We start from the raw sequence: 21,936 nt of genomic DNA, 5'->3' as shown, positions 1-21,936 counted from the left end.
AATCCCCACTGTAGCTCTAGTTCTGATCTCTCCATGTCTCTGTTTGTCTCCTTTCAGTCTGTCATGGGGAAACAGTCCTATTCCAACATCCTTCTACTCATAATGCTCTGTCTCATTTTAGGAGCAATCCAAAAGCTCTAGCCGATCGTAGCCTAAAATCTCTGGAACCATGAGTCAAAATAAGTCCTTCTCCCTTTATGTTGTTTCTGTCAGCTTTTGTTGCAGAGATGCAAAGTGATCTACGCAGCCACTACATGGTCAGTCAGCAGTTTTATATGCTCAGACTCACTCTGGATTGTACTCACAGACTCAAAGACAGAAAAGAATCCTTGAAAGCAGAGTCTTCTCTTGTGTTGGTCATAAAACTGGTGAGAGCTTGATGTAGGATAAGGGTGTGGGCCACCCAAGAAATCATAGATTCCCTCATTTGCAGGGCTGCTTAGAGACCCGCTGCTTTGATTTCCAGATGTCGTATTTGTGATCTGGGTGCTGTGGGGAGCGTAATAGGGTAAATGCTTGATATCTCTCTAGCCCACTGCTGCTCATCCCCAAAGGAAACCTCTCTTTACACCTTCCAGCTAGAACCTTATGTCTGGTCACTGAGGCAGCTCCCTGGGGCTGGTAATATGAGTCAGCAGGTAAAAGCTTTTGCCTCCCAGGACTGATGGCCTCAGACCAGCCCCTGAAATCTGTGGTGGAAGGAGAAAGCGCACTTCCAAACATTGCTCTCTGACCTCCACATGCAAAAGAAAAGTCCTTGTAACTTTGTAAGTGGATACTATTTTAGCTATAATCTTATTCTTTTGGGGAAGTGATGTGTTGAGATAGGGTATCACTCTGCAGCCCAGGCTAACCTGGAACTCACTATGCAGCCCAGGCTGATCCCAAACTGATGGAGATCCTTCTAAGTGATAAGATTATAGTTGTGAGTTACCAAGCTTGTTATGGAGCTAAAGAAGACATTGAAGTTCTGATCCTCTTGCACCCACATCCCCAGTGCTCTGATTACAAGCATGTACCATCATGCCCAGCTTCTGCAGAGCTTGGAATGAACACCAGGGCCTTGTGCATGCTAGACAAGCACTCTACCAACTGAGCTACATGTTCTCTGTCTTTCATCTAGTTTTTTATCTGCTTCTTTCAGGGAACAACCTGATAGCTCTTCTCTGGAGATACCTTGATTTCTTTACACTCTCCTTAAAAGGCATCATGCAGAATCAAACAGGCTCTTTCTTATCTCTGGCTATTCCAGACTGTCCCATTCTCTAATCTGAACAGTACACATTAACACAGCCCAGCTGGAGCAGGTCTTCCACATCTAGTTAGCATTGCTTTCCAAAACCCGCATTCATTTTTTTTTTTTTTCAAGATCCAGCTCTATTTTTAGGCTGTTTTCCACTGAGAGAAGTCAAGAATTGTACAAGGGGAAGGGGAGGGGAAGGACGCTGGCCAGCCCTGTTTGTCAGCTGGGAGTTGCTCCACAGCACAGCACGTGTTTGCACCACAGGCACAGGCAAGCCTTGCAACACGGCGCCCTCCCCTACTTTCTCAATGCTGATGCCCGTGAACAGCGCCGGGGCTCACTTTTCCATACTCAGCAGAAGATGGGCTGTTTTGCAGTTCGTGCTCTCCCCAGGCCTGGGTTCTGTCTAGGGCAGGCAGACTTTGACTACCCATATCCCTGAGTCTGTGCACTCATGCACGAAGAGTTTTATATGTGTGTGTATTCGTGGGTGTGGAGTCAGAGTCAGTTCTCTTCTTCCAGCATAGATTCAGGGCCAGTGCTTTTGCCTGCTGGCTGAGCCGTTTTACCAGCCTGGCACCATAGTTTCTTCTCTGCCTTTCCATTCCTGTTGGGCAAGCTTTGGGGATGGGCTAAGGCTGAATTATAATAGCAGACTATCTCAGCCTATGAGATTTAGAGGGTCTCTGGAATTGCTTCCCCCTTTTCATTGTAATCTCCTTCTTCCTCCTCCTTCTTTCTTTCCTTTTTCTCTTCTTTTTGAAGACAGAGTCCCATTGTAGCTTGGGCTGGCCAGAAACTCACAATGATCCTCCTGCCTCTGCCTCTCAAATTATGAGACTACAAGCATAATAAGCCATCATACCTGCCTAAAATTGCTTTTTGTTGCAGGAAGTTTTTGTTGTTATTGTTTTTGAGACAGGGTCTAGGGTAGTGCAGTGTGGCCTCAAATCCACTCTGTAGTCATTGTCTTGGTTAGTGTTCCATTACTGTGAGGAGACCATGGCCACAGCAACTCTTAGAAGAGAAAGCATTTACTGGGGATGGCTTACAGTTTCAGAGTTTAGTCCGTTATCATCATGGTGGGAAGTAAGGAGCCATGCAATCAGATACGGTGCTGGAGAAGAAGCTGAGAGTTCTATCTCTGCATCCACAGGCAGCAAGGAGAGAGTGCCACTGGGCTGGATTTGGTCTTTTGGAACCACAAAGCCCACCCCCAATGACACACTTCCTCCAGTAAGGCTGTATCTCCTAATCCTTCTCAAGCAGTACCACTCTCTGATGACTAAGCATTCAAACATATGAGCCTTTTGGGCCATTCTTATTTAAACCAGTCACTGACCTCATGATGCTGTATTCTCCAAGTACTGGAATTACAGGTGTGTGCCTGTGCCTGGACATTTTTTTTCCCCCAGAGTCTGGCAGTGCAGTTCATTCTGGCTTTGAATTGATTATTCTCCTTGCCTCAGACCCCTGAGTGCTGGGGTTACAGACATTCACCATCATGCTCATATATCAGTGTTGTCTTTTCACAGCAGGGTCTCCTGTATCCCAGAGTAGCTTCAGACTTACTGTGTAGGTAAGGATGGCCTTGAATTCCTGATCCTCCTGCCCTCATCTCCCCAGTGCCGAGATTACAGGCATGCGCACAACATCTGCTTTATATGGCGCTGGCTTTGTGCATGCTAGATAAGCACTCTACCAGCTGAGCCACAACCCCCAGCCTCCATTGCCCACTGGTGAGCCATGTTCTAGCATGCATCTCCTAGGGTCCCACTTTTTTAATCTTGTTCTTAGAGGTGAAGGCTATAGAGATACTGATTATCTCCAAAGATCTACCTCAAACTTAGATACAGTCAACCATCATCCCCCTCAATTAATGCCCACCCTCTGCTCTTATCCTGGTGTTGGGTGACCAAACTTTTCCTGGGGATACATAGTATACACTTCTACTCACACCAGATAGAGAACTTCCCCAAGGCAAATCAATGTACGGTTACCACCTATCAAAGTTCAACTTGGTGAACCAATGAGTTATATTGGGGTTACTTACAGGACTATGGCAGAAGGGTTACAGCAACAGAAACAACTCAGAGACAGCTGCATCCTCAGAGCCTTTCCCAGCTTGGGTGACAACTCACAAAGCTGGGAACCTGGAGCATGCTGTTGAGAGCCTGCAGGCAACTCAACAGGTTGGAGAGTGTCCATTTCCAGGTAGTGTAAATCTCTTGCAGGAAGTCTGACTGGCTTCTGCTTCTTCCAGGCTGCTTTTCTCCTCTCCGAATCTGTTTTGCAACTCAGCTTGTCTGTCTAAGAGTCTTCATTGCAGCTAGGCTCTGCTTACTGGGGATGAGCTGTGGAGTCAGGGGTGGAGTGAATCTGATCAGCTTCAGGGAGTTCTTGAAGCCCCTGCTTAATGAACTCCCCAGTTCATTGATTAAAACATCAAGAATGTTTTAATCTTGGCAGAAACTGTTACACAATGCCTGGGTTTCCCCAGTAGCATAGACATCAATGCGAATTTCATCTATCCGTACATGTACGTAAATGTCATTTACAAAAGCCATGCTGAGGTCAATACATGCAATCACTATCATAGTGTCACATGAATTTTGACATGAGGCAGGATCTGTGTGGCCCAAGATGAATAACCTTCAACTCCTGGTCCTCTTGCTTTCACACTTGGGTGCTGACATTACAGATGTGTGCCACTGCCCCTGGCACCACCCAAGCTCATCACTATCATTTTGTCAAGCCCAGGCCCTCAGCTTCAGAATCTACACTAAGTGCAAATTCCCAGGATTTGAACAAACTGAGTTATCACTCATTTATAAACATTAAAAAAAAATTGTAGCTGTTAGCCAGGCATGGTAGTGCATACCTTGGATCCCAGCACTCAGGAGGCAGAGGTAGGTTAGAGCTCCAGGTCAGCCTGGTCTACATAGTGAATACTGGCCACCCAGGCCTACATGATGAATTCCTGTCAACAAAACAAACAACCAAAAATTATCTCTTTGTTTTGAAATAACTGTAGACTCAAAAGAATTTGCAAAATAGCACATGGAATATCACCATGACCTTTTTGCTCAACTTCCTCTGGTAAACTATCAAGATGAAACTGACATTGGTCTAGCACTACTAACTGAACTATGCAATATTGGACTTTGCGTATACATATACAAAAAAGCAGGATTTCTGAAGGCGTAGTATAACACTTTTTTGTTTTGTTTTGTTTTGGTTTCTCAAAGACAGGGTTTCTCTGTGTAGCCGTGGCTCTTCTGGAACTTGCTTTGTAGACCAGACTGGCTTTGAACTCAGAGATCTAAGTGCCTCTGCCTCCTGGGTACTTAAAGGCTTTAAAGGCATGCCCCACCACGCCCCTCCAACCTTTATCAACAAGAATACTCTGTGTCTTGATGGGGTGAAGAAGTTGACAGAGGACTTAAAAGCCTTCTCAGAGTAGAGTGATGTGTGACGCGTTACATAAAACACCCACAGAACGCTTTAGTCCCATGGACCTGAGCAAAGTGTCATTTAAAAAAAAAATAAAAGACTTGGCCCTGCCTGGCATGGAAGGACGCACCTATAATCCCAACAACTCAGGAGGCTGAGGCAGGATCTTGAATTCAATGCCTATCTGTGTTGTGTCTCATGAACTAATTTCAAAATGTAAGGCATTACCCGAGGCCTGGGGGTGCAGCTCCGTTGGTAGAGTGTTGATTGTGCTTGACATGTTGGGTTCAGTCCCCAGCACCATATAAGCTAGACATGGAGGCACATGCCTGTAATCCTCATACATAGTAGGTAGAGGTGGTACAGCCAAGAGTTCTGTTGCAGGGCTGGAGAGATGGCTCAGTGGTTAGGAGCACTGGCTGCCCTTTCAGAGGACCTGGCATCGATTTCTAGTTTTCCCGAATGTGGCTACCAGCCATCCATAACTCTAATTACAGGGGATCTGTCATCCTCTGTTGACTCTGTGGGCATTGAACATATATGGTGCACAGACATACACGCTGGCAAAATACCCATACACATAAAGGTTAAAAAAAAACACGAGAGAGGGGGCAATGATCGGGATGTAAAGTGAAAAAAAAAAGTAAAATAAAACGAGAATTTAAAAAAAATGAGAGTTCAGTGTAATCCTCAGGGAGTATAGCGAGTTCAGGGATCACGCAGTTTATAATATGAGGCTTTTTCTAAAACACCGAGTAAGTGAGCGGAGGGCAGTATGGCAGAGAGCAGCATGCGGCAGCACAGACCTGCCACCCAGCACCCAGGAAGTCGAAACAGGAGAGCTGAGAGTTTCATGCTCAGTTGGGCTACTAGTCAGTTACAGTCTCACAGAATCAAAAAATTTAGGCTGGAGAGTTGGCCTAAAGGTTAGGAGCACTTGTTGTTCTTGCAGAGGACCTAGGCTCAATTTTCAGAAGTCACAGGGTGGCCCAGAACCATCTCTAACTCTAGTTGCAGGGATCCAGAGTGTTCTTCTAACCTTCAAGGGCACCAGGAACAAACATGGTGCACATACATGCATGCATATAGACATCCAGGCAACCCATATGGATGAAATAACTAAATCTAAAAACTTTTAGAAAAACAAAACAAAACAAAAAAATAAAAACCACCACCTAAGCAAAATAAATATAAATAACAACCCAACAAAAGCCAGACTTAGAGGCTCTTATAATTCCAACAATACTTGGTAAACTGAGGCAGGAGGATCAGCCTGGGTCTTACTACAGAGTGAGATCCTGTTACAAACAACAACACAACAGAATTCTCAAAATAACAAAAAACAAACACCCCCCCAACCACAACCCAGTCCTCCCTCCCCCCATAACAATAAAAACAAGACAAGATTGACTGGGCAAAGAAATTTGTTGAAGGGTCTTATGACTCGATTTTCCCCTTTATACACACACACACACACACACAGGTTAGGCAAGTGTTCAGCCACTGAGATGCATCCTAACCCTGTAAATTGCCCAGTCTGAGTTGATTCATGTGGAGCCAGCATGTGACCTTGGCGGACCTTCTTCACTGTCTGACTGGGAGACATTTCACTCCGATGGGAGAAATAAGTAATGACATGCAGAAAAATAAGGAATTCCTTTTTTTAAAAAACAAATGGATTTTCCTTGTGTGAGTGCAGTTTTAGGTTCATGAAAAGATGAATCCTCAGTGCCACCCACCTCTCTCTCTCTAGGATGAGATCTTAGTGTATACGCCCCATCTCCCTCCCCACCCCCACTTCGCCGTAGACCCTCATATAGCCCATTCTGGTCTTCTGTATAGCGGAAGGAGACTTTAATTTTCGTTTTCTTTTCTTTTCTTGTTTGTTGGTTTTTGTTTTGAGCCAGGATCTTGCTACACCTGGCTTTCCTGGAACTGACCAGGCTGGCCTCGAACTCACAGAGATCCACTTTCCTCTACATCCCAAGTGCTAGGATTGCAGACCTGTGCCACCAAGTGCTGCTAGGAAAACTTTCTGGTCCTCCTAGTACCACCTACTTGAGTTCTGGGCTGCCAGTAGTGGTCTCTCATACCTGGCAATGTCTACATTTTGAAGAAATATAAATAAACCTATAATCTATGAACTGGTTTTGGGAACTTTCTATGTCATCTGGGCAGCTAGGGTCAAGTCTCAATTTCCATTCATATACAAGTTGCAAGTATTTTATTAATAAAAGTCACCTTTGGATGATGGGTTGTGACGGTCATCACAAAGGTTTAGTTCTGCTGATTACTTGGTGTCTTTCTTTACCCTTTCCTATGTGGGATCTTCACAGAGAGCAAATAATGACACTTTGGGTCTAATTAGCAGCATGAGATTGCTCGCAGCCTGCCACAGCTTGTTCCCTCTGTCCCGTTTTCCCTGGGGAGGAGGTGTAGGCACCGGTGTGGTTTCAGCATTTAAGCAGCTGCTGGAAGAGCAAGGAGATGGAGTTGCTTATTGCTGATGCTGATAAGTACATCCTGGCAGCACTGGTCAGGGTTAGGTGACACTGGCCAGAGAACAAAGGTTATGGAGGGAAAACACTTCCATGACCTTTTTGCTAAGGCTAGACCCAGCTCAATGAATTCACCCAACGGGTACTCTAGCAGGTGTTTGCTGGGTTGTGAATATGAGGGCGTCATTTTAGCTAATTGCCGTGCTAATGTTTATTTACACAATGGGGCCTTTCTCTTTCCTACTAAACAGCTTAACTGTCCCAGGTGAAATGACCGAATAACAGTCCGATCTTCCATTGCTTAGGGTCCTATGCTGGGTTGGGGTGGGTGTATAATTGACGGACCTGGGAGGGGACAGCTATCTGCTGCTTGTGTCAAGTATGTGATCACCTTAACACACACACACATGGACACATACACACACACATACACATACCATACACCCCCTCCCAACACACACACACTCACACAGGGTGGGGATGTTGCCTAGAATTTGTGAAACCCCGTGTTCAGTCCTCAGCACCATATAAGCCAGGCATGATGGTTCATGTTTGTAAGCTCTTGACCAAATAAGGAGTTCAAGGCCAGCCTGAGTTTGTGAGACCCCATTACTAAAACAAAACATATCACCCACAAGCAAACTTTCTCCCTAACTGCTTCCTTCCTTGGTCTTCGATTGATTCCTTGACCTTTCTAATCTCCAATCTTCCCTTTACTCCCCCCTGCAGATAAGGGGTAGAGGGATGTGGAATGTGGACTAGATTGTTCAGTACTTTCTTTTGGCTTTAACAGATTGTAACTCAGAATCTATGGGAAATTGTCAACTAGCCCTACCAATGGGAGTCGCCTGGCAGTAAGACCATCGCCCTAAAGAATGCTCAGATTCTTGGCAGTGTCTTCTAAAAGTCTGAGTTCATAATACCCACCTTGGGGACCTGGGTATCCTAGGGGGCCTCATCTGAGGTGAAGGTAAGGGTGCAGTAGCAGAACTAGGGAAGGAGTCGGGAGGAAGTCTAAACAGCAAAACCTAAGGAGCTGCGTTTTGGATGTTGTTGCAACCGAGTTGTTTCTAAGCAGTGTGGCATTAAACCCATTTAACCTTCTCATTTACCTGTGGCTGCAAGCTGACAGCTTCAAAAGACAACCCCCCCCCCCACACACACACAAAGTAGGAATTCAGCTGTATGCCCCACATTCCCTTTGTGCCTAGCTATCTGGAACCCTGAGGGCTTAAGTTCATTTCCCCTTGCCTATCTGTTAGCAGAAGTGATTGGAGACTTAGTCTTTGTTCTGGAGGCCCACTACCCTGTTGACACTCCGGCAGGGAAAGCGCCCCATCTGAGAAAGCTCAGTGGCCTCCTGCCTGGAGAACTGACCTTAAATCAAGAGATTTAAACATGTGATAAAAGATAAAAACTGGTCTCCATTGGTATCATTCCCACCGCGTTCCCCCTGAACTGCTCCCGGGAACCTGTTTCTGAGCTTTGAGGTGAAGGAATGACATGTGGCCACTCGCCTGGCTCTTAGGTGTGTGCAAAATCTCAAGCGGGCAGCTGGGAGCCTGGGGTACCAGGCTGAGAAAAGAGCACGCTTGAGGCCCGCCTGGGCTACATAGGAAACCCCTGACTCAGACAAAGCAAAACAGAAAACCTAGTAGAAACTTAACAAGCGTTCAGGTGCACCGTGGTTGCTGGGAAGCCAGAAAGGGTGGGGGTGTCTCCTGGCAGGATGCACCCTTACACTCCAGCCGCCCCCACCTGTCTGTCACCCTGCACACACCAGTGAGGGGAACCTTCCTGGAGACACGAATACTGGATGTTTTCCTTGTGGAGTCAGTCCACTCATATTTCAGGAGTGGAGCGGAACTCTCCCTTGGGCATTCTAGGGTGTCACCTCTGGCATTTGCAGAAAAACAAGTTCAAATGCAATGCACCGGGTTTCTGAACAGCTGCCCCGAGCCCAGAAACCAGGCGGTCAGCAAACCTGTCCTGGGGTTGGGGCAGGTTCTGAGGAGGGTGGTGAGGGAGAGTAGGGTGCAGGAATGGGGGTCAGAGCCCGGAGGTTTCCAGGGGCTCCTAGCCAGGTGGGCGACTCTCTGAGCTCCAGCTCTTCTGGGCTAGCCGGGCTGGAGAAGGCGGAGGCCCCAGGCGGGGCCGGCTGGGTTGGGAGCAGAGCAGCTGCGCCCGCCGCCGCCGCCGGGGAGCCGGCGCCCTCCCAGCGGAGCATGCAGGACGTGAGCGACGTGTGGCAGCCTCTGCGCAGACTTTTCCACTGCAGTGTGGGGTTCCGCGGGCGCCTCCAATCACAGCCCAGCTTCGACGCGACGTGTGCAGCTCGCCTCCAGGCAGGGCAGGGCAGCGCTTCTGCGCTGAGACTTCACTCACTAAAGTCACATTTCAAGTATCCTGCCTCCAAGGTCGCCCAGGCAGCGGTCCTCGCCCCAGAGATCCCTAGGTTGTCCCTAGGCTTGTGGCAGTTCACTGCATGCCTGTCATGTTAGCGCCAGCCTGTGCAAAGCGCGAAAATCGGGAAAAGAAGCAAGGACACGCTCACATCAAACAAAAAGTGGCAGGATGTGTGGGGTGGGGGTTGGGGGGAGAAGTGACATGAATTTAGGATCTGGCCGCCCCTCAATAGTTACGTCCGGGGTTATAGTTCGGTGACGGAGGTGGGAATGGGCTCTACTTTTAAGTCTCTGCTTGCAGAGAGACGGGTCTATGAGATATGGTCCATGTTGAAAGGGAAAATGAAGCTACAACGGCTCCCCTCCACCCCGAAGTTCCTTTTCTATTGAAGTTCCTTTACTTCTCTACTCCCTCCAAGCGCCAAGCCCCGCAGGACTGGGTGAGGGGTAGCCAGCATTCAGCCCAAGCACTGGTTTCCAGGGATTCAGGAAAAATATGTGCCGGTGCCCGAAGATGGCAGTGCCAGCAGTGGCAGGGGACGGAGTGGGTGATGAAGTACAGGTGTCACCAGGACGCAGCTCTGACCCTGCGTCTTCACTTGTACTGTGCCAGCTCCAAAAGCAAGTGACTGATTGATGCACGGTGCTGGGGCCCCACTGCTTGAAAGGCTGAATTGGGAAGATGCTTTTACACAGAGCCGGCTGTGGGGGAGGGGGGGAGGGGGAAGGGCTGTCAACCGATCGCATTGCAAGTTATCAGGTCTGCTCCCTTCCGAGCACAGCTGAGGAAAGCAACTAGAATTATGGGGGACTACGCGCCCGACGCCGGTAAGGAATAGGTTTAGGGAAGGAAAAGAGGATGAAAGAGCCGGACTGAGCTGCAGGAGCAGAAAGCGCTGCCCTCGCCTGCCCGCAGAGGGCGGCAGCACGCTGTCTCCTGGCCTTGCCCACCCTTCTCTCCACGTGAAAGGGGGCTGGGACGCAAAGAATGTGGCCCGCCCCGAAGCTGACGCGCCGCGCTACCGGTCAGATCTTAAAAGGCTGGGCAGTGCGTGTGGCATCCCGATAGAACAGAAGACGAGCAAGTGGCGCTGCTGGTTGGCGGGAGCGTGCCTGTCACTGCGCTGGAGCATCCCCGAGCTAGCTTCTGAACCGAGCCGACCCAGCCAGCAGAGCACGCAGCCGCCAGTCCGCGCCGATCTCCTCCGTCTCGTGTCTCCGCTCAGGCGACCCTCCGAGACTTCGCACAAAGCACATTTTTTTTTTTTTTTTCCAAAGCAGCGCAAGGGAGCGCCCAGCCGCGTGCAGGCGGACGCACCCTTCCTGTCCTTTGTTCCGGGGGCATCTGCCGCTGCTCTTCCCCCCCAAGTCCGAGTCTCTCCTCCCCGGGGTGGCGGGTAGCCGAGCGCAGCCACGAAGATGCCTTTGGAGCTGACTCAGAGCCGGGTGCAGAAGATCTGGGTGCCCGTCGACCACCGACCCTCGTTGCCCAGATGTGAGTGCAGCTGCGCGGGGGGCTTGGCTGCGGACGGCGCCGCGTGCGGGGCACGGCCATTGTGTGCGCGGCGCGGCGGCTTTGTGCCGGCTCCCCTCTGCGGGAAGCGCACTCGTGCCGGCCGGCAGGGCGAGGCGGGGGTGGCGGCGGGCTGTGTCTCCCCGCATGGGCTGCAGGGGCGCTGTGGCTCCGGAAATCTCCGGCGTGCCCGGCCCCGCCTGAGATCGCCGAGACAGCGCCTCCCAGAGCCCGGAGAGACCCGGCGGCGCCCGGCTCCAGGCACGCCGGGCCCACTACAGCAGGGGCGCGGCTGCCAACGCCAAAGCCCTTTTTCTTTGAGTCTCCTCGGGTTCACAGTCTCCCCCTCTCCCTCCCTCGGATCTCTCTGCACCTCTATGGGTTTCCCTCTTCACCCTCCCTCCGGTGACTGCAGGCTCTTGGCTTTAGGGATGGTTTACGGGTTTGTGACTGCACGCTGGTGGTGCTTCACAGGCGCAGCCGTTTACCCGGACGGAATTTGCTGGCAGTTTGCCTTTGTGCCCCACCTGTTGCCGTTGGTAAACGATTTGGGAAGGTTTCCTTCAGTTCCATCCCTAGCCTCTGGGAAGGACTGATGGAATTGCTGTCTTCCCGGCAGCGTGCCCAGGAGCCGGTGGTGTTAAACAGCAGTGAGCTGACCAGCGAGCACGTTTGCTCGGACCAGGTTTGTAGCTTTAGATGTAACCGTGGAATCCACCGGCAAACCCGGGAGGTGGTTTCCTGTCATCCCGGGGCACCCGGTTGCACAGTAGGCTTCTCCGCTGCCACGTTTCTCAGGATGGCCGTCACAGGACATGACAGGTCTCTTGTAGGTCTGAGTCACTGCTGACCGGACCCCAGCCTCTCTGTGGTGCAGTGTGAGAGACCTCTCCTTATCTGACGGCTTAGGTGGAATTCTGTCCCTATGGCTTCTTTTATTTTTTGGACAAGGAAGTCAGGGGAGAGGGCTTGGCAGGTCTTCCCCAACCCCTGTCAGACACGTTTAAACACTGGGGACGCCTTTACAAAAATGCCCCAGGGAAAAGCCAAGCCTGGTGGCACATTTATAATCTCATCACACTGTAGCCGGGCAGCTGAGAAGGCAGAGGTAAGAGAATCACGAACCTGGACGACGCAGTGAGACCCTGTCCAAAAAATAAATAAACAAACAATAACAACAGAACAAGGAAAGTTGGTCAAAGCCAATTTTAGACTGCCTGCCCCTTTTGGACTTCTTAATCAGGAAAATTACAGGGTTTTTTGTTTGTTTGTTTGTTTATTTTAACTGAAATTGGTCATACAAGGTAAGAACTGGTTTTTATGTATGTGTAAAGGCGACTGGTTGCACAAATACTTGCCTCCCTTGTTTGGGTCTGCAGGAACCATGGCAGCTTTTGCAAGGACCCTAAGTTCAGCTGGCTCAGTAGTAATATTGAGGGACATCACAGAGCAGCTGTGTGCCCCTCCTCCAGGCTTCAGAACCCGATCATTAGATTCCATGAGCTGGCACGTCCGTCACGGAGCTGAGATTTGCTGCCAGAACCATTCAGAGCTTAAGGTGTATGTACCTAAAGCTGACAGATTAAGATGGCCTGCTCACCCACTTTTGGAATCTTGTATGTGATGCTGGGGTGTAGCCCCAGACATACATTATCTGCAGCCAGGTTTTTTTTTTTTTTTTTTTAGTGCATATCCGTTTAAGTGATATCTCCCCTGTACCCAATTTGTTTCTTACTGCAATGGAGTAAGACAATGGGGTACTGACACCGGGAATCTTGTGAGTTTTCTTTTCTTTCTTTTTTTTGGGGGTGGGGGGGAGGAACAATGTCTCTCTGTGGTTCTGGGTGGCCCACATACATATATGTATGTATGTATATATATATATGCTACCACACCTATCCTATTTTGTAGATTTTTATTCATCTAAATTTTATATATATATATATATATATATACTTTTTTCAGACATGATCAGACTTGAACTCACTATGCTGTGGAGATGACCATGAACTTCTGGGCCTACTGCCTTCTGTTTCCAAATGCTGGGATTAAATGTGTGCACCCACCATGTCTAGATGACTTGGGCTGGACATTGAACCCAGGGCTTTGTGACTGCGGGCAAGAATGCTCCCAACTGTGCCACATACAGCTCCAGACAGCCCTCTTAGCGTCTTTGCATGTGGTCTCTTCATCAGAGATTGGCAGCCAACTCTGAAGGCTTATCACTAGAGGGCATGGAGAAAATTATCCAGATAAAACTAAAGGGATAATCACAAACAACAAACAAATCCCAAAGGCCAGAAGTAGTGGTGGCCACTTTTAATCCTAGCACTAAAGAGTGAGGTTTAGGCTGGCATATCTCTTAAGTTCAAGGCCAGCTTGATCTCCATAGCTTGTCTCAAAATTAAAAGCAAACACCCCCCCCCCAAAAAAAAAAAAAAAAAAACTACACTGGATGATATGTTTGCCTGTGAAGCATAGTAATTGAGAGTCAGGTTTCTTTACTAACATTGAGATAAATGCTTCTTGGAAAACTGGACACGTCCATCAGTTTAAGCCACCATTTAGGGAGACTTTTACTGTATTTGCAAATGAGCCTAACTGATCTTCAGTTCTCTACCAAGAGCTGGCTCTCTTGTTACTGCACTAAAAATCTACAGCCTGCCACTTAGTTGGGTGTTGTCATGCACTTGGAACTCCAGTTACCTCAGAGTTTCAAGTAGGTTATGATTTTGCATATTTGATGTACCTGGGCTGTAAGCCATCCCAGCTCTGCGCAGCATGATGGAAGGTTTGGAAAAGAGTAGACAGCAGGTACAAAGATCCTGACCTTCGTGGAAACTGGCTGGTGCAGAGTTGCCTTAAGTGGCAGCTACCAAAAAATTTTACTTATTATTATGGGAGAAGTTTGACATACCATGGAGAACACAAGGAGGTTAGAGCTCTGTGGAGTTGGTTTTCTCCTATCCTTGAGTGGGTTCTAATTTGGACTTAAGTTTGCAGGCTTGTGAGGCAAGCACCTTCACTCACAGAGCCATCTTGCCAGCCTTCGACTTTTTATTTTTCCTGAATACATGGGAGTAAGACACCAATTTGTCTTCGTTAGGATTTAGAATAGACTGGGTGTGAAGGAAGTTGGGTATGGTACTCAAAAATCCTACAGAATTCTAACTTGTTGATGCCCAAGCAGGCATGTTTAGAACATTCATATCAGGTGACTTATGTGCCAGGTCATTATCACAATCAGTGTCTTAAGCAGTCTACTGTTGTAGAGAAAAGGAAAGGAAGATACCAAGAGATGAACATGTCCAAGATCCAAGGGTTGGTGAGGCCTGGCATTGAATCCTGTCCTGGACTTTAGGCGCTACCTGCTGAGCACTGCTATTTCTTCTCAAAGTTATTAGGCAGCCACTTAGATACCCCGTTACCGTGTGTGGCTGACATATGGGGTTGTGAAGGCCATTCATTGGGCATCAAGTTAATTAGATTAGGGAGATGAAAGATACATGGTAAGCAATGCATGTACACTGTAACTATGAAAGAGGGCTTTTGGATCTGTTAGATGTGTTCTCCCTGCTCCCCACGTCCCCAAGTCCACTCTACTGAGGCAAGCTCTCTTTATATTATTCCATCAGACTTGGAGAGTGTGCTGTAGGCCCATCTGATGACGCTGGGAGAAACGCTTTCATCTAGCGGACAGCCACGTGGCGTGCATTGCCTTCTGTTGCTGGCATTTATAATGTTCCAAGGGCCAGGCAGGTTAAGCCCATTTTCAGAGAGATCTTAGTGTGGTAGTTTACCTATGAGATCAAAGTAGGTCTTCTGTACAGTTCAGTTTTGCCCTTGCTTGATGGAAGTAGACTGAGGTGGCTCCATCCAGAAAGGCTCAATATATAAAAGGAAAGGAGCCATTGTGTTTGTCTTAAAAAAAAATCTTGTGTTGAACTCAGTTATCTGGAAGGATTTGTGCATCCTCCCATGCTGGGAAGTCTGGGTGAGGGGAAGCTACCCATGGTTTGCAGCTGCTCTGAGCTCCTCGGCTTTGAGCAGATGGGAAGAATGAATGGCTTTTGCTTTGTCAACTAAGGGAGTGGTCCTAGGTTTATGTGCGCTTGGAATCTAGCAGAATTCTGCTGAGTCTACGGTATTTTTCCCCCTTCCAAAGAGTCTACTGCCAGAGGAGATTTATTCTTATGATTAGTAGATCGACATAATCCCTGACCTGATAACTCAGTCAGCCTCTGCCTCTGCATCCCTGACACAGTTCCAACAGAAACAGTCCATGCACACATGGGAGTATGGGTGCCTGTCTCCAGGCATCTCTGGATGCTTTCAGTAGCAATGGCTCAGTAGGGGGAAGGAGGCTGGAGGGATGGAAGCTTCTGTCTTCTAGGAACCTGTTCTTTCCAGGGCCTCAGGAATGCATTCCTGGGGAATGTCCCGCAGGGCTGTCTTTGGCTTCTGAATTCTCTTGTCTAGATGGCCTCACACTTCTCACCCAGGTCCTCTTCATCAAAGAGAACGCACACCTCTGCTTGTCATGCATGCTTCTGCTCAGACCCTCGCCTGCAGGTTCAGGAGCAGACTACCCATGTTGGGTGAGCCACCTATGCTTAGATGTCCCATAAGCCTCCATCTAAAGCTGACATCTGGCTAGGTTGCTGGTACGACCCTCATCTCTTTTCCTGCAGGCTGTGCAGCCTTGTGTCTGGGACAGGAGAAGGCCAGCTGGGCCTGAGTTGGCAGGCAGCCTCTTTGGCTTGTCGTCAGGATGCGGGAGTCGCCTGAGAGTCTCAGTGGCAAAGAGACAGCCAAGGAAATGTTGGAACTTTAGTTTGTCTAGCAGGAGTCCTTTGGCTGCTTTCTGAAAACCTCTGTCCCTGGTGTTTGTGTCAGTGTGCTTCTAAGGATATATGGGGCACTCATTCATCACAAGCAAGAGTGTCTCTGGGAAGCCTGCCTGGGCCTTAGCTTACTTAGGACCCTCTGGCTGGCTATTACTTTGGCAGACTCAGGCGTCCCTTTGAACCAGGCATCCATCAGATCCTGGCAGCAGAATTGAGGGATGCAGGGGGGCGGTCAGGAAGGGCATGAGAGGCAGCGGCCTGGTGCCCAGCCAGGGACCCAGCATTCTGGGCCCTTGACCTACTTTTACACGATAAGCTCTTACTACTTAAGTTTTTTTTTTTTTTTTTTTTCAAGAATGTCTCTGTGGAGCTTGGAAAATGTCATGTCTCTTGGTTTTCTGGCTCACCTATGTCTGTTTCCTGCCTGTTTGTTCAGTTTACATATTGAATCGGGGAATCATCTTTCTCTAGTGCTAATTTTACCCTCCCTGGCATTAGAACCCCGTCTTTGTACTCCCATGAAATGTTCTTCCACTATTTTGCCAGAAACTAGAATCCTTGTCTGGGGCTCAGTTCCTCCATATCTGATGGTGCTTTTGCGTTTGAAACTGCCATGGTCACTACTTGGAAAGTGAGACTGAAGTACAAGGTCAAGGAGTGTGGTCATTAGGTGAAGATGGGGTGACGTGTGTAATCCCAATGGGTCATTAGATGGCAGGGGCTTTGGGATGTGGAATGACATCATAACTTTAGCGTCATCCTTTTTTGTTGCTTTGAGACAGTTTCCCATTGTTACCCAGGCTGGCCTGGAAGTAACTGTCTCTGCAGCCCAAGCTGGCTTGGAACTCAGCTATGTAGCACAGGGTCATCTTGAGTACTCAGTCCTCCTGTCTCTGCCTGCTAAGGACTGGGATTACTGACATGGGCCACAATGCCCAATTTTGGTCCTATACTCCAAAATCTCTCCTCAGGCCTAGTACTCAGGCCATTGAGTTTTGCTCTTTGATTGATGGCCCCTTTCTTGGTCTTTCCAGCCTGTGGGCCGAAGCTGACCAACTCCCCGACGGTGATTGTGATGGTGGGCCTCCCAGCCCGGGGTAAAACTTACATCTCCAAGAAGCTGACTCGCTACCTCAACTGGATAGGTGTTCCAACAAAAGGTAAGCCGGGTCAGGAGGCTAATAGCAGTAACCTCAGGCAGGGCCACTCACAGCAACTGTCCTGGGTTATGGAGTCTGACCTTACCTCCCAGTTGCCTTACCTAACCTTCATTTTCATCAAGCCCCCCTGCGGTGACCTCATTATCCACGTATCTTTTTTCTCTGAAAATCCCATCACCGCGCATAACTGTAGCCTTCCTTTAGTGGCTATCCTCAGCATGCTGCATGGTATTGGTGACCTTTTTATACACCTTTTCCCTGTCTTACCAGTTAAATGGGAAGTGTCTTGAGGACAGGAATTAGCATCCCTTTACTGGTGCTTGGCGCTAGGCAGTTACCACACGTGCTCCTCATGCCCTCGATTGCCAGAAGAGGGAGTCAGATCCCTTGGATCTGGAGTTAGAGATGACTGTGAACCGCACGTGGATGCTGGAAATTGAGCTCTGGTCCTCTGCAAGAGCAGCAAGAGCTCTTAACTAACTCTTAGCTCTTAGCTAACTCTATCCTATCTATCACTCTTTACCACCGAGTGACAACCTTACTCCTACATTGTAACTTTTTATTTGCTAGACTCTGGCTGTTCCTCACAGTCTGTTTCTGGTTGATGACATTGGGAGGCCCCGGGTTGGGATCTGGTTCCTAGAAGACAACTTCAAGGTATAGCAAGAGTGACGGGTGCTGTCCTTTGGTCTGGACCCTGTTTCCCAGACTGTGACCTGGGGTTGACAAGCCTGGCCTGGGAAGACATGTGATTCCTTGTTCAGATAGGCATTTGTTGGAAAGCCTATTGTTCCTGATGGCTCATCCAGGGCTGTCCTTTCCTTTCCTGTCCAGTGTTCAATGTGGGAGAGTATCGACGTGAGGCCGTGAAGCAGTACAGCTCTTACAACTTCTTCCGCCCTGACAATGAGGAAGCCATGAGAGTCCGAAAGTAAGCTGAGGTCCCTTGGTTTTATGTGTGTGTGCGTGGGTATCTACACTTGTGCGGAGGCCTGAGAAGAACCTTGCGTGTTCCTTGGACACTGCAGTTGTAGGTGAATGTGAGTAGGCGTGAGTACGAGTGTGTGGAAGCCTGAGGACACCAGGTATGTTCCTCTGTTGCTTCCCTGCTTTATTTTTTGGGACAGTGACTCTTTAAAAAGTTACCTTATGTGTATGGAGTTTTTTGTTTGTTGTTTTTGTTTTTTGGCTTGCATGTATGTTAGTGCCTGGTGCCTAGGGAGGCCAGAAGGGGGCATTGGATCCCCTGGTACTGGAGTTATAGGGGATTGTGATCTACCAGGGAATCAGGCCCAGGTTCTGGAAGAGCAACGAGTGCTCTTACCTGCTCAGCCATCTCTCCAGTCTTAGACAGGCTCTGTTGATGAACCTGGACTAGATTGGTTGCCTGTGAGATCTGGGGATCTGCCTGTCTCTAAAACCCCAATGCCTGGCATTTTGGTGAGTGCTAGAGATGCAAACTCATGTCCTCATGCATGTGGCAGGTGTTCTACCAAAACTGAACCCACTCTGTGGGCCTTCTTTTAGAGGTAGGGTCTGTCACTGCTCTGGAACTTAACAAGTAGGTTAGGTGGGCTTGCTGCTGGGGTTCTGCCTGTCTCCAACTCCCTGGGGCTGGCATTAATTACAAGTGAATATCACCAAATCCAGCTGCTGCTGCTGCTGCTGCTGCTGCTGCTGCTGCTGCTTCTCTTCTTTTTCTTCTCCCTCTTCCTCCTCTTCTTCCACCTCCTTTGATTCCGCCTCTTCTTCTTCCTCCTCTCCTCCTCCTCTCCCTCCTTTCTTCCTTTTCCTCCTCCTTTTCTTCTTTCTTCTCTTCCTCCTCCTCTTCCATGTAGGTTCTGAGACTCCAGCTCAGGTTGCTGTACTTGCAAGGCAAACACTTTACTTTGGGCTGAGCTATCTTCCCATCCTGTGGCTTCCTTTGTTTGGAAGCCAGGTTCTGTAAGAGGAAGAAAAGGCCAGCCTGCCCGCTGGCTCTTTGCTGGTGGCCATCAGACCGAGCCTAGTATTAGACAAGTCTCTTGGCCTCTCTGTGACTGGCTGCTTTGATCTGCTCCCAGAAGTACAAACTGAGCCACCTGAGACAGTTCAACAGCAGCCACACACCAGGAGTGAGCAAAGTCCTTTTCATTGGAAATCATCAGTTCGCATTTGCAAACAGTTCCAAGGAGGCTCGCCAGGTGTGCTCTGGTGGCCATTATCATTTTATTAGTATTAGTTATTAGGTTTTTTTTGTTGTTGTTAGTTTGTTTTGTTTGAGATGAGGTTTCTCTGTGTAACCCTAGCTGGCCTGGAACTCAGTTTGTAGATCAGGTTGGCCTCAAACTCACAGAGATCTGCCCGCCTCTACTGGTATTAAAGGCATGTGCCACCACCGCCTGGCCGTTTTGTTGTGTTTTAAGTTAGGGTCTTGTTCTATAACCCTGTGCTATCTTATACAGCTCTGGTTGGCCTCACTTTCAGATCTGTCTTCTGCCTTAGCTTCGTTAATGCAGATACTAGATGGGCATTTGCTAGCCTGTCTGCCTAGCACAAGGTGGTTTTATTTTTATTTTTTTGTTTTTGAGATAGGGTCTTATGTAGCTGAGGCTGGCTTTGAACTTTCTATGTAGCTGAGGTTGAACCTCTCATCCTGTGTCTTCCATCCCCTCCAACCCCAAGTATGAGGGGTGTAGACAGTGCACAATCCCTAGTTGTATATAGTGCTGAGGACCGAACCTACGGCTTTATGCATGTTAGGCACCCCAAGTGAGCTGTATCCCCTGCCCTTGCTTGGCATCAGTTCTTAAAAAGCTTGCCTGGTTTAATTTTTAAGTTGTGCTTGGTGCACTGTTTCCATATTCCCTGACTCCTGGAAGCTAAGACAGGAAGACTGAAAGTTCTAGGCCAGCCTCAGCTACAGAGTAGGTTCAAGGCCAGCCTGGAGAACTTAGTGAGACCCTGTCTCAAATTAAAAGGGGCGGGAACTGTGCTGTTTAGTGGTAAAGCATTTGCTCAGTGCGTTCGAGGCCTTGGTTTCAATTCCCAGTACCACAAAAGAAAGACAACAGTAGATTAAAAACTTAAAAAGGAAGACCATGCATGGTTAACGCATGCCTGTCATCTCACACTTTCCCTCTTGTGTGTTTGCAGACAGTGTGCCTTAGCTGCCCTGAGAGACGTCAAAAGTTACCTGACAAAGGAAGGAGGACAGATTGCAGTAAGTCTGGGGACACAAGGCACATCTGTCTTCATTCGCAGTAAGAACAGGGACAAATGCACTGCCTTAAGGGTTGAGGGAACAAGTGGCCCAAAGCAGCTCGTGATTCAGGAATATATCTTGGGATGGACGCTGGGACACAGCCTTGTCACCCACCTGTGCACTGGGCATCTGGGCACCACCTCCTCTTTGTTGCTGCCAGCCACCAGAGCCAGGGGCTATTCCTTGGTCATTGTATTTTACTGCATGCTAGTTCCCCTGTTTCCCTGCTGTGCCTAAGCACTGTAGGTGGAGGGAGAGGAGGGGAGCCTGGGGCCACCCTGGAGAGGTTAGGGGACAGGGCACACTCTGGAAGGAGGGATTCAGGGCTTATTTCTGGAAACAACAGACTGAATTCCTGGTGGTTTGGGTACATACTATTACCAGTTTCTCTGAGCCTTCTTCCCCCTTCTCAGGTTTTTGATGCCACCAATACTACAAGAGAGAGGAGACACATGATCCTTAATTTTGCCAAAGAAAATGACTTCAAGGTGAGCCAAACCTGCCTCTACCAGCAAGTTCAGAGAGGGAAATGCCTTGGGAGTAACTGATTGCCTAGCTCTGGTGTCAGCCTCTTGGTGTCTCCAGTTGTTGAGTCAGGGCCTCACTCTGCAGCCCAGCTTGGTTGGAACTCACTATGTAGCCCAGGCTGGTTTCAGACTTGCAGCAATCCCTCTGCCTTAGCCTGCAAAGTGTTGGGATTGCAAGTGTGAGCCTCCACTTATGGTTAGTTGACCACATTTTGCTGCCTTAAAACATGGTTTTCCTTGTGGCAAGATGCCTGGGGACTATTGAGCATGCCTTCCTTGGGAGGGGGAAGACTGTGGCCATGGAAAGTTGGTGTTTTATAGAGTAATACTTTTCCAGTTCCTTTTTTTTTTTGGGGGGGGGGGGGGTTATATTATCAATACTTGATTAGCAAATAGGGACAAGTGCTTCTAGTTCTAAAGTATAAAAAGGGGGTTTTATTGGCACATCTTCATGCAAGTGTATCATTGTATTTTGCTCCTATTTGCCCTCCTATCTTGTCTGGCCTTCCCTTTCCCTGACTTACTGGTCCTTATCCGCTCCTCAAATAGTCTCTGTGAGTCCACTTTTGTGATCCGTGTATTCCATTAATTCATTCCCCATCCTCTCCCTCCTGTGCTGTAATACCCCCCTCACATTTAAATCTAGATTTTGCATATATGAGGAAGCATGTAGTGTCTGTCTGATTTTAGCTTGCTTTACATATTTCCAGTCCCATCTTTTTTCTGCTGGTTTCCTTCCTTGTATCACAGTAACATCAAAGTTGCCCTCTCGTGGGTTGTTTTTACACTTCTGCCTTGTTTCCTTCCTCCAGGTGTTTTTTATTGAGTCTGTATGTGATGACCCTACAGTTGTGGCCTCCAACATCATGGTAAGATGATTGGGAAGCCCTATTTGTATACGGCTACTTATACTGTGAGGTCATTTGCAGTCCTGATGGCAGCCCAGGTCAGATGCCTCATGTGTGGTTGAACATCTTCAGGTGGATTCCAGGGACTGCAGGAGTACATGAGGATATTAATTTACCACATGCCTGTGACCTAGACAT

The 21,936-nt window shown here is 48.5% G+C and overlaps 1 protein-coding gene across 5 annotated transcripts in view; it reads left to right on the top strand.

Annotated features, from left to right (window-relative positions):
• Pfkfb3 (6-phosphofructo-2-kinase/fructose-2,6-biphosphatase 3) overlaps positions 1-21,936 on the top strand; it is an 85,367-nt gene that overhangs the window by 46,727 nt on the left and 16,704 nt on the right. For 4 of the 5 annotated variants that reach the window (XM_055593797.1, XM_055593794.1, XM_055593796.1 and 1 more), the window contains exons 1-6: positions 10,666-11,094; positions 16,994-17,119; positions 17,954-18,050; positions 20,255-20,321; positions 20,777-20,851; positions 21,703-21,759. In XM_055593797.1, coding sequence (XP_055449772.1) covers positions 11,019-11,094; positions 16,994-17,119; positions 17,954-18,050; positions 20,255-20,321; positions 20,777-20,851; positions 21,703-21,759 — 498 coding nt within the window. In that variant the 5' untranslated portion in view covers positions 10,666-11,018. Of the gene's footprint in view, positions 1-10,665; positions 11,095-16,993; positions 17,120-17,953; positions 18,051-20,254; positions 20,322-20,776; positions 20,852-21,702; positions 21,760-21,936 lie in introns of those variants that run through there. The other variant, XM_055593795.1, reaches the window with a different exon arrangement.

This window comes from Psammomys obesus, unplaced genomic scaffold, assembly GCF_907164565.1.
Source record: "Psammomys obesus unplaced genomic scaffold, mPsaObe1.curated_primary_1811, whole genome shotgun sequence".
In the NCBI taxonomy this organism is placed as follows: domain Eukaryota; kingdom Metazoa; phylum Chordata; class Mammalia; order Rodentia; family Muridae; genus Psammomys; species Psammomys obesus.
The sequence above is the reverse complement of the archived record's forward strand: the minus strand, read 5'-3'. Positions and strand labels throughout refer to the sequence as shown.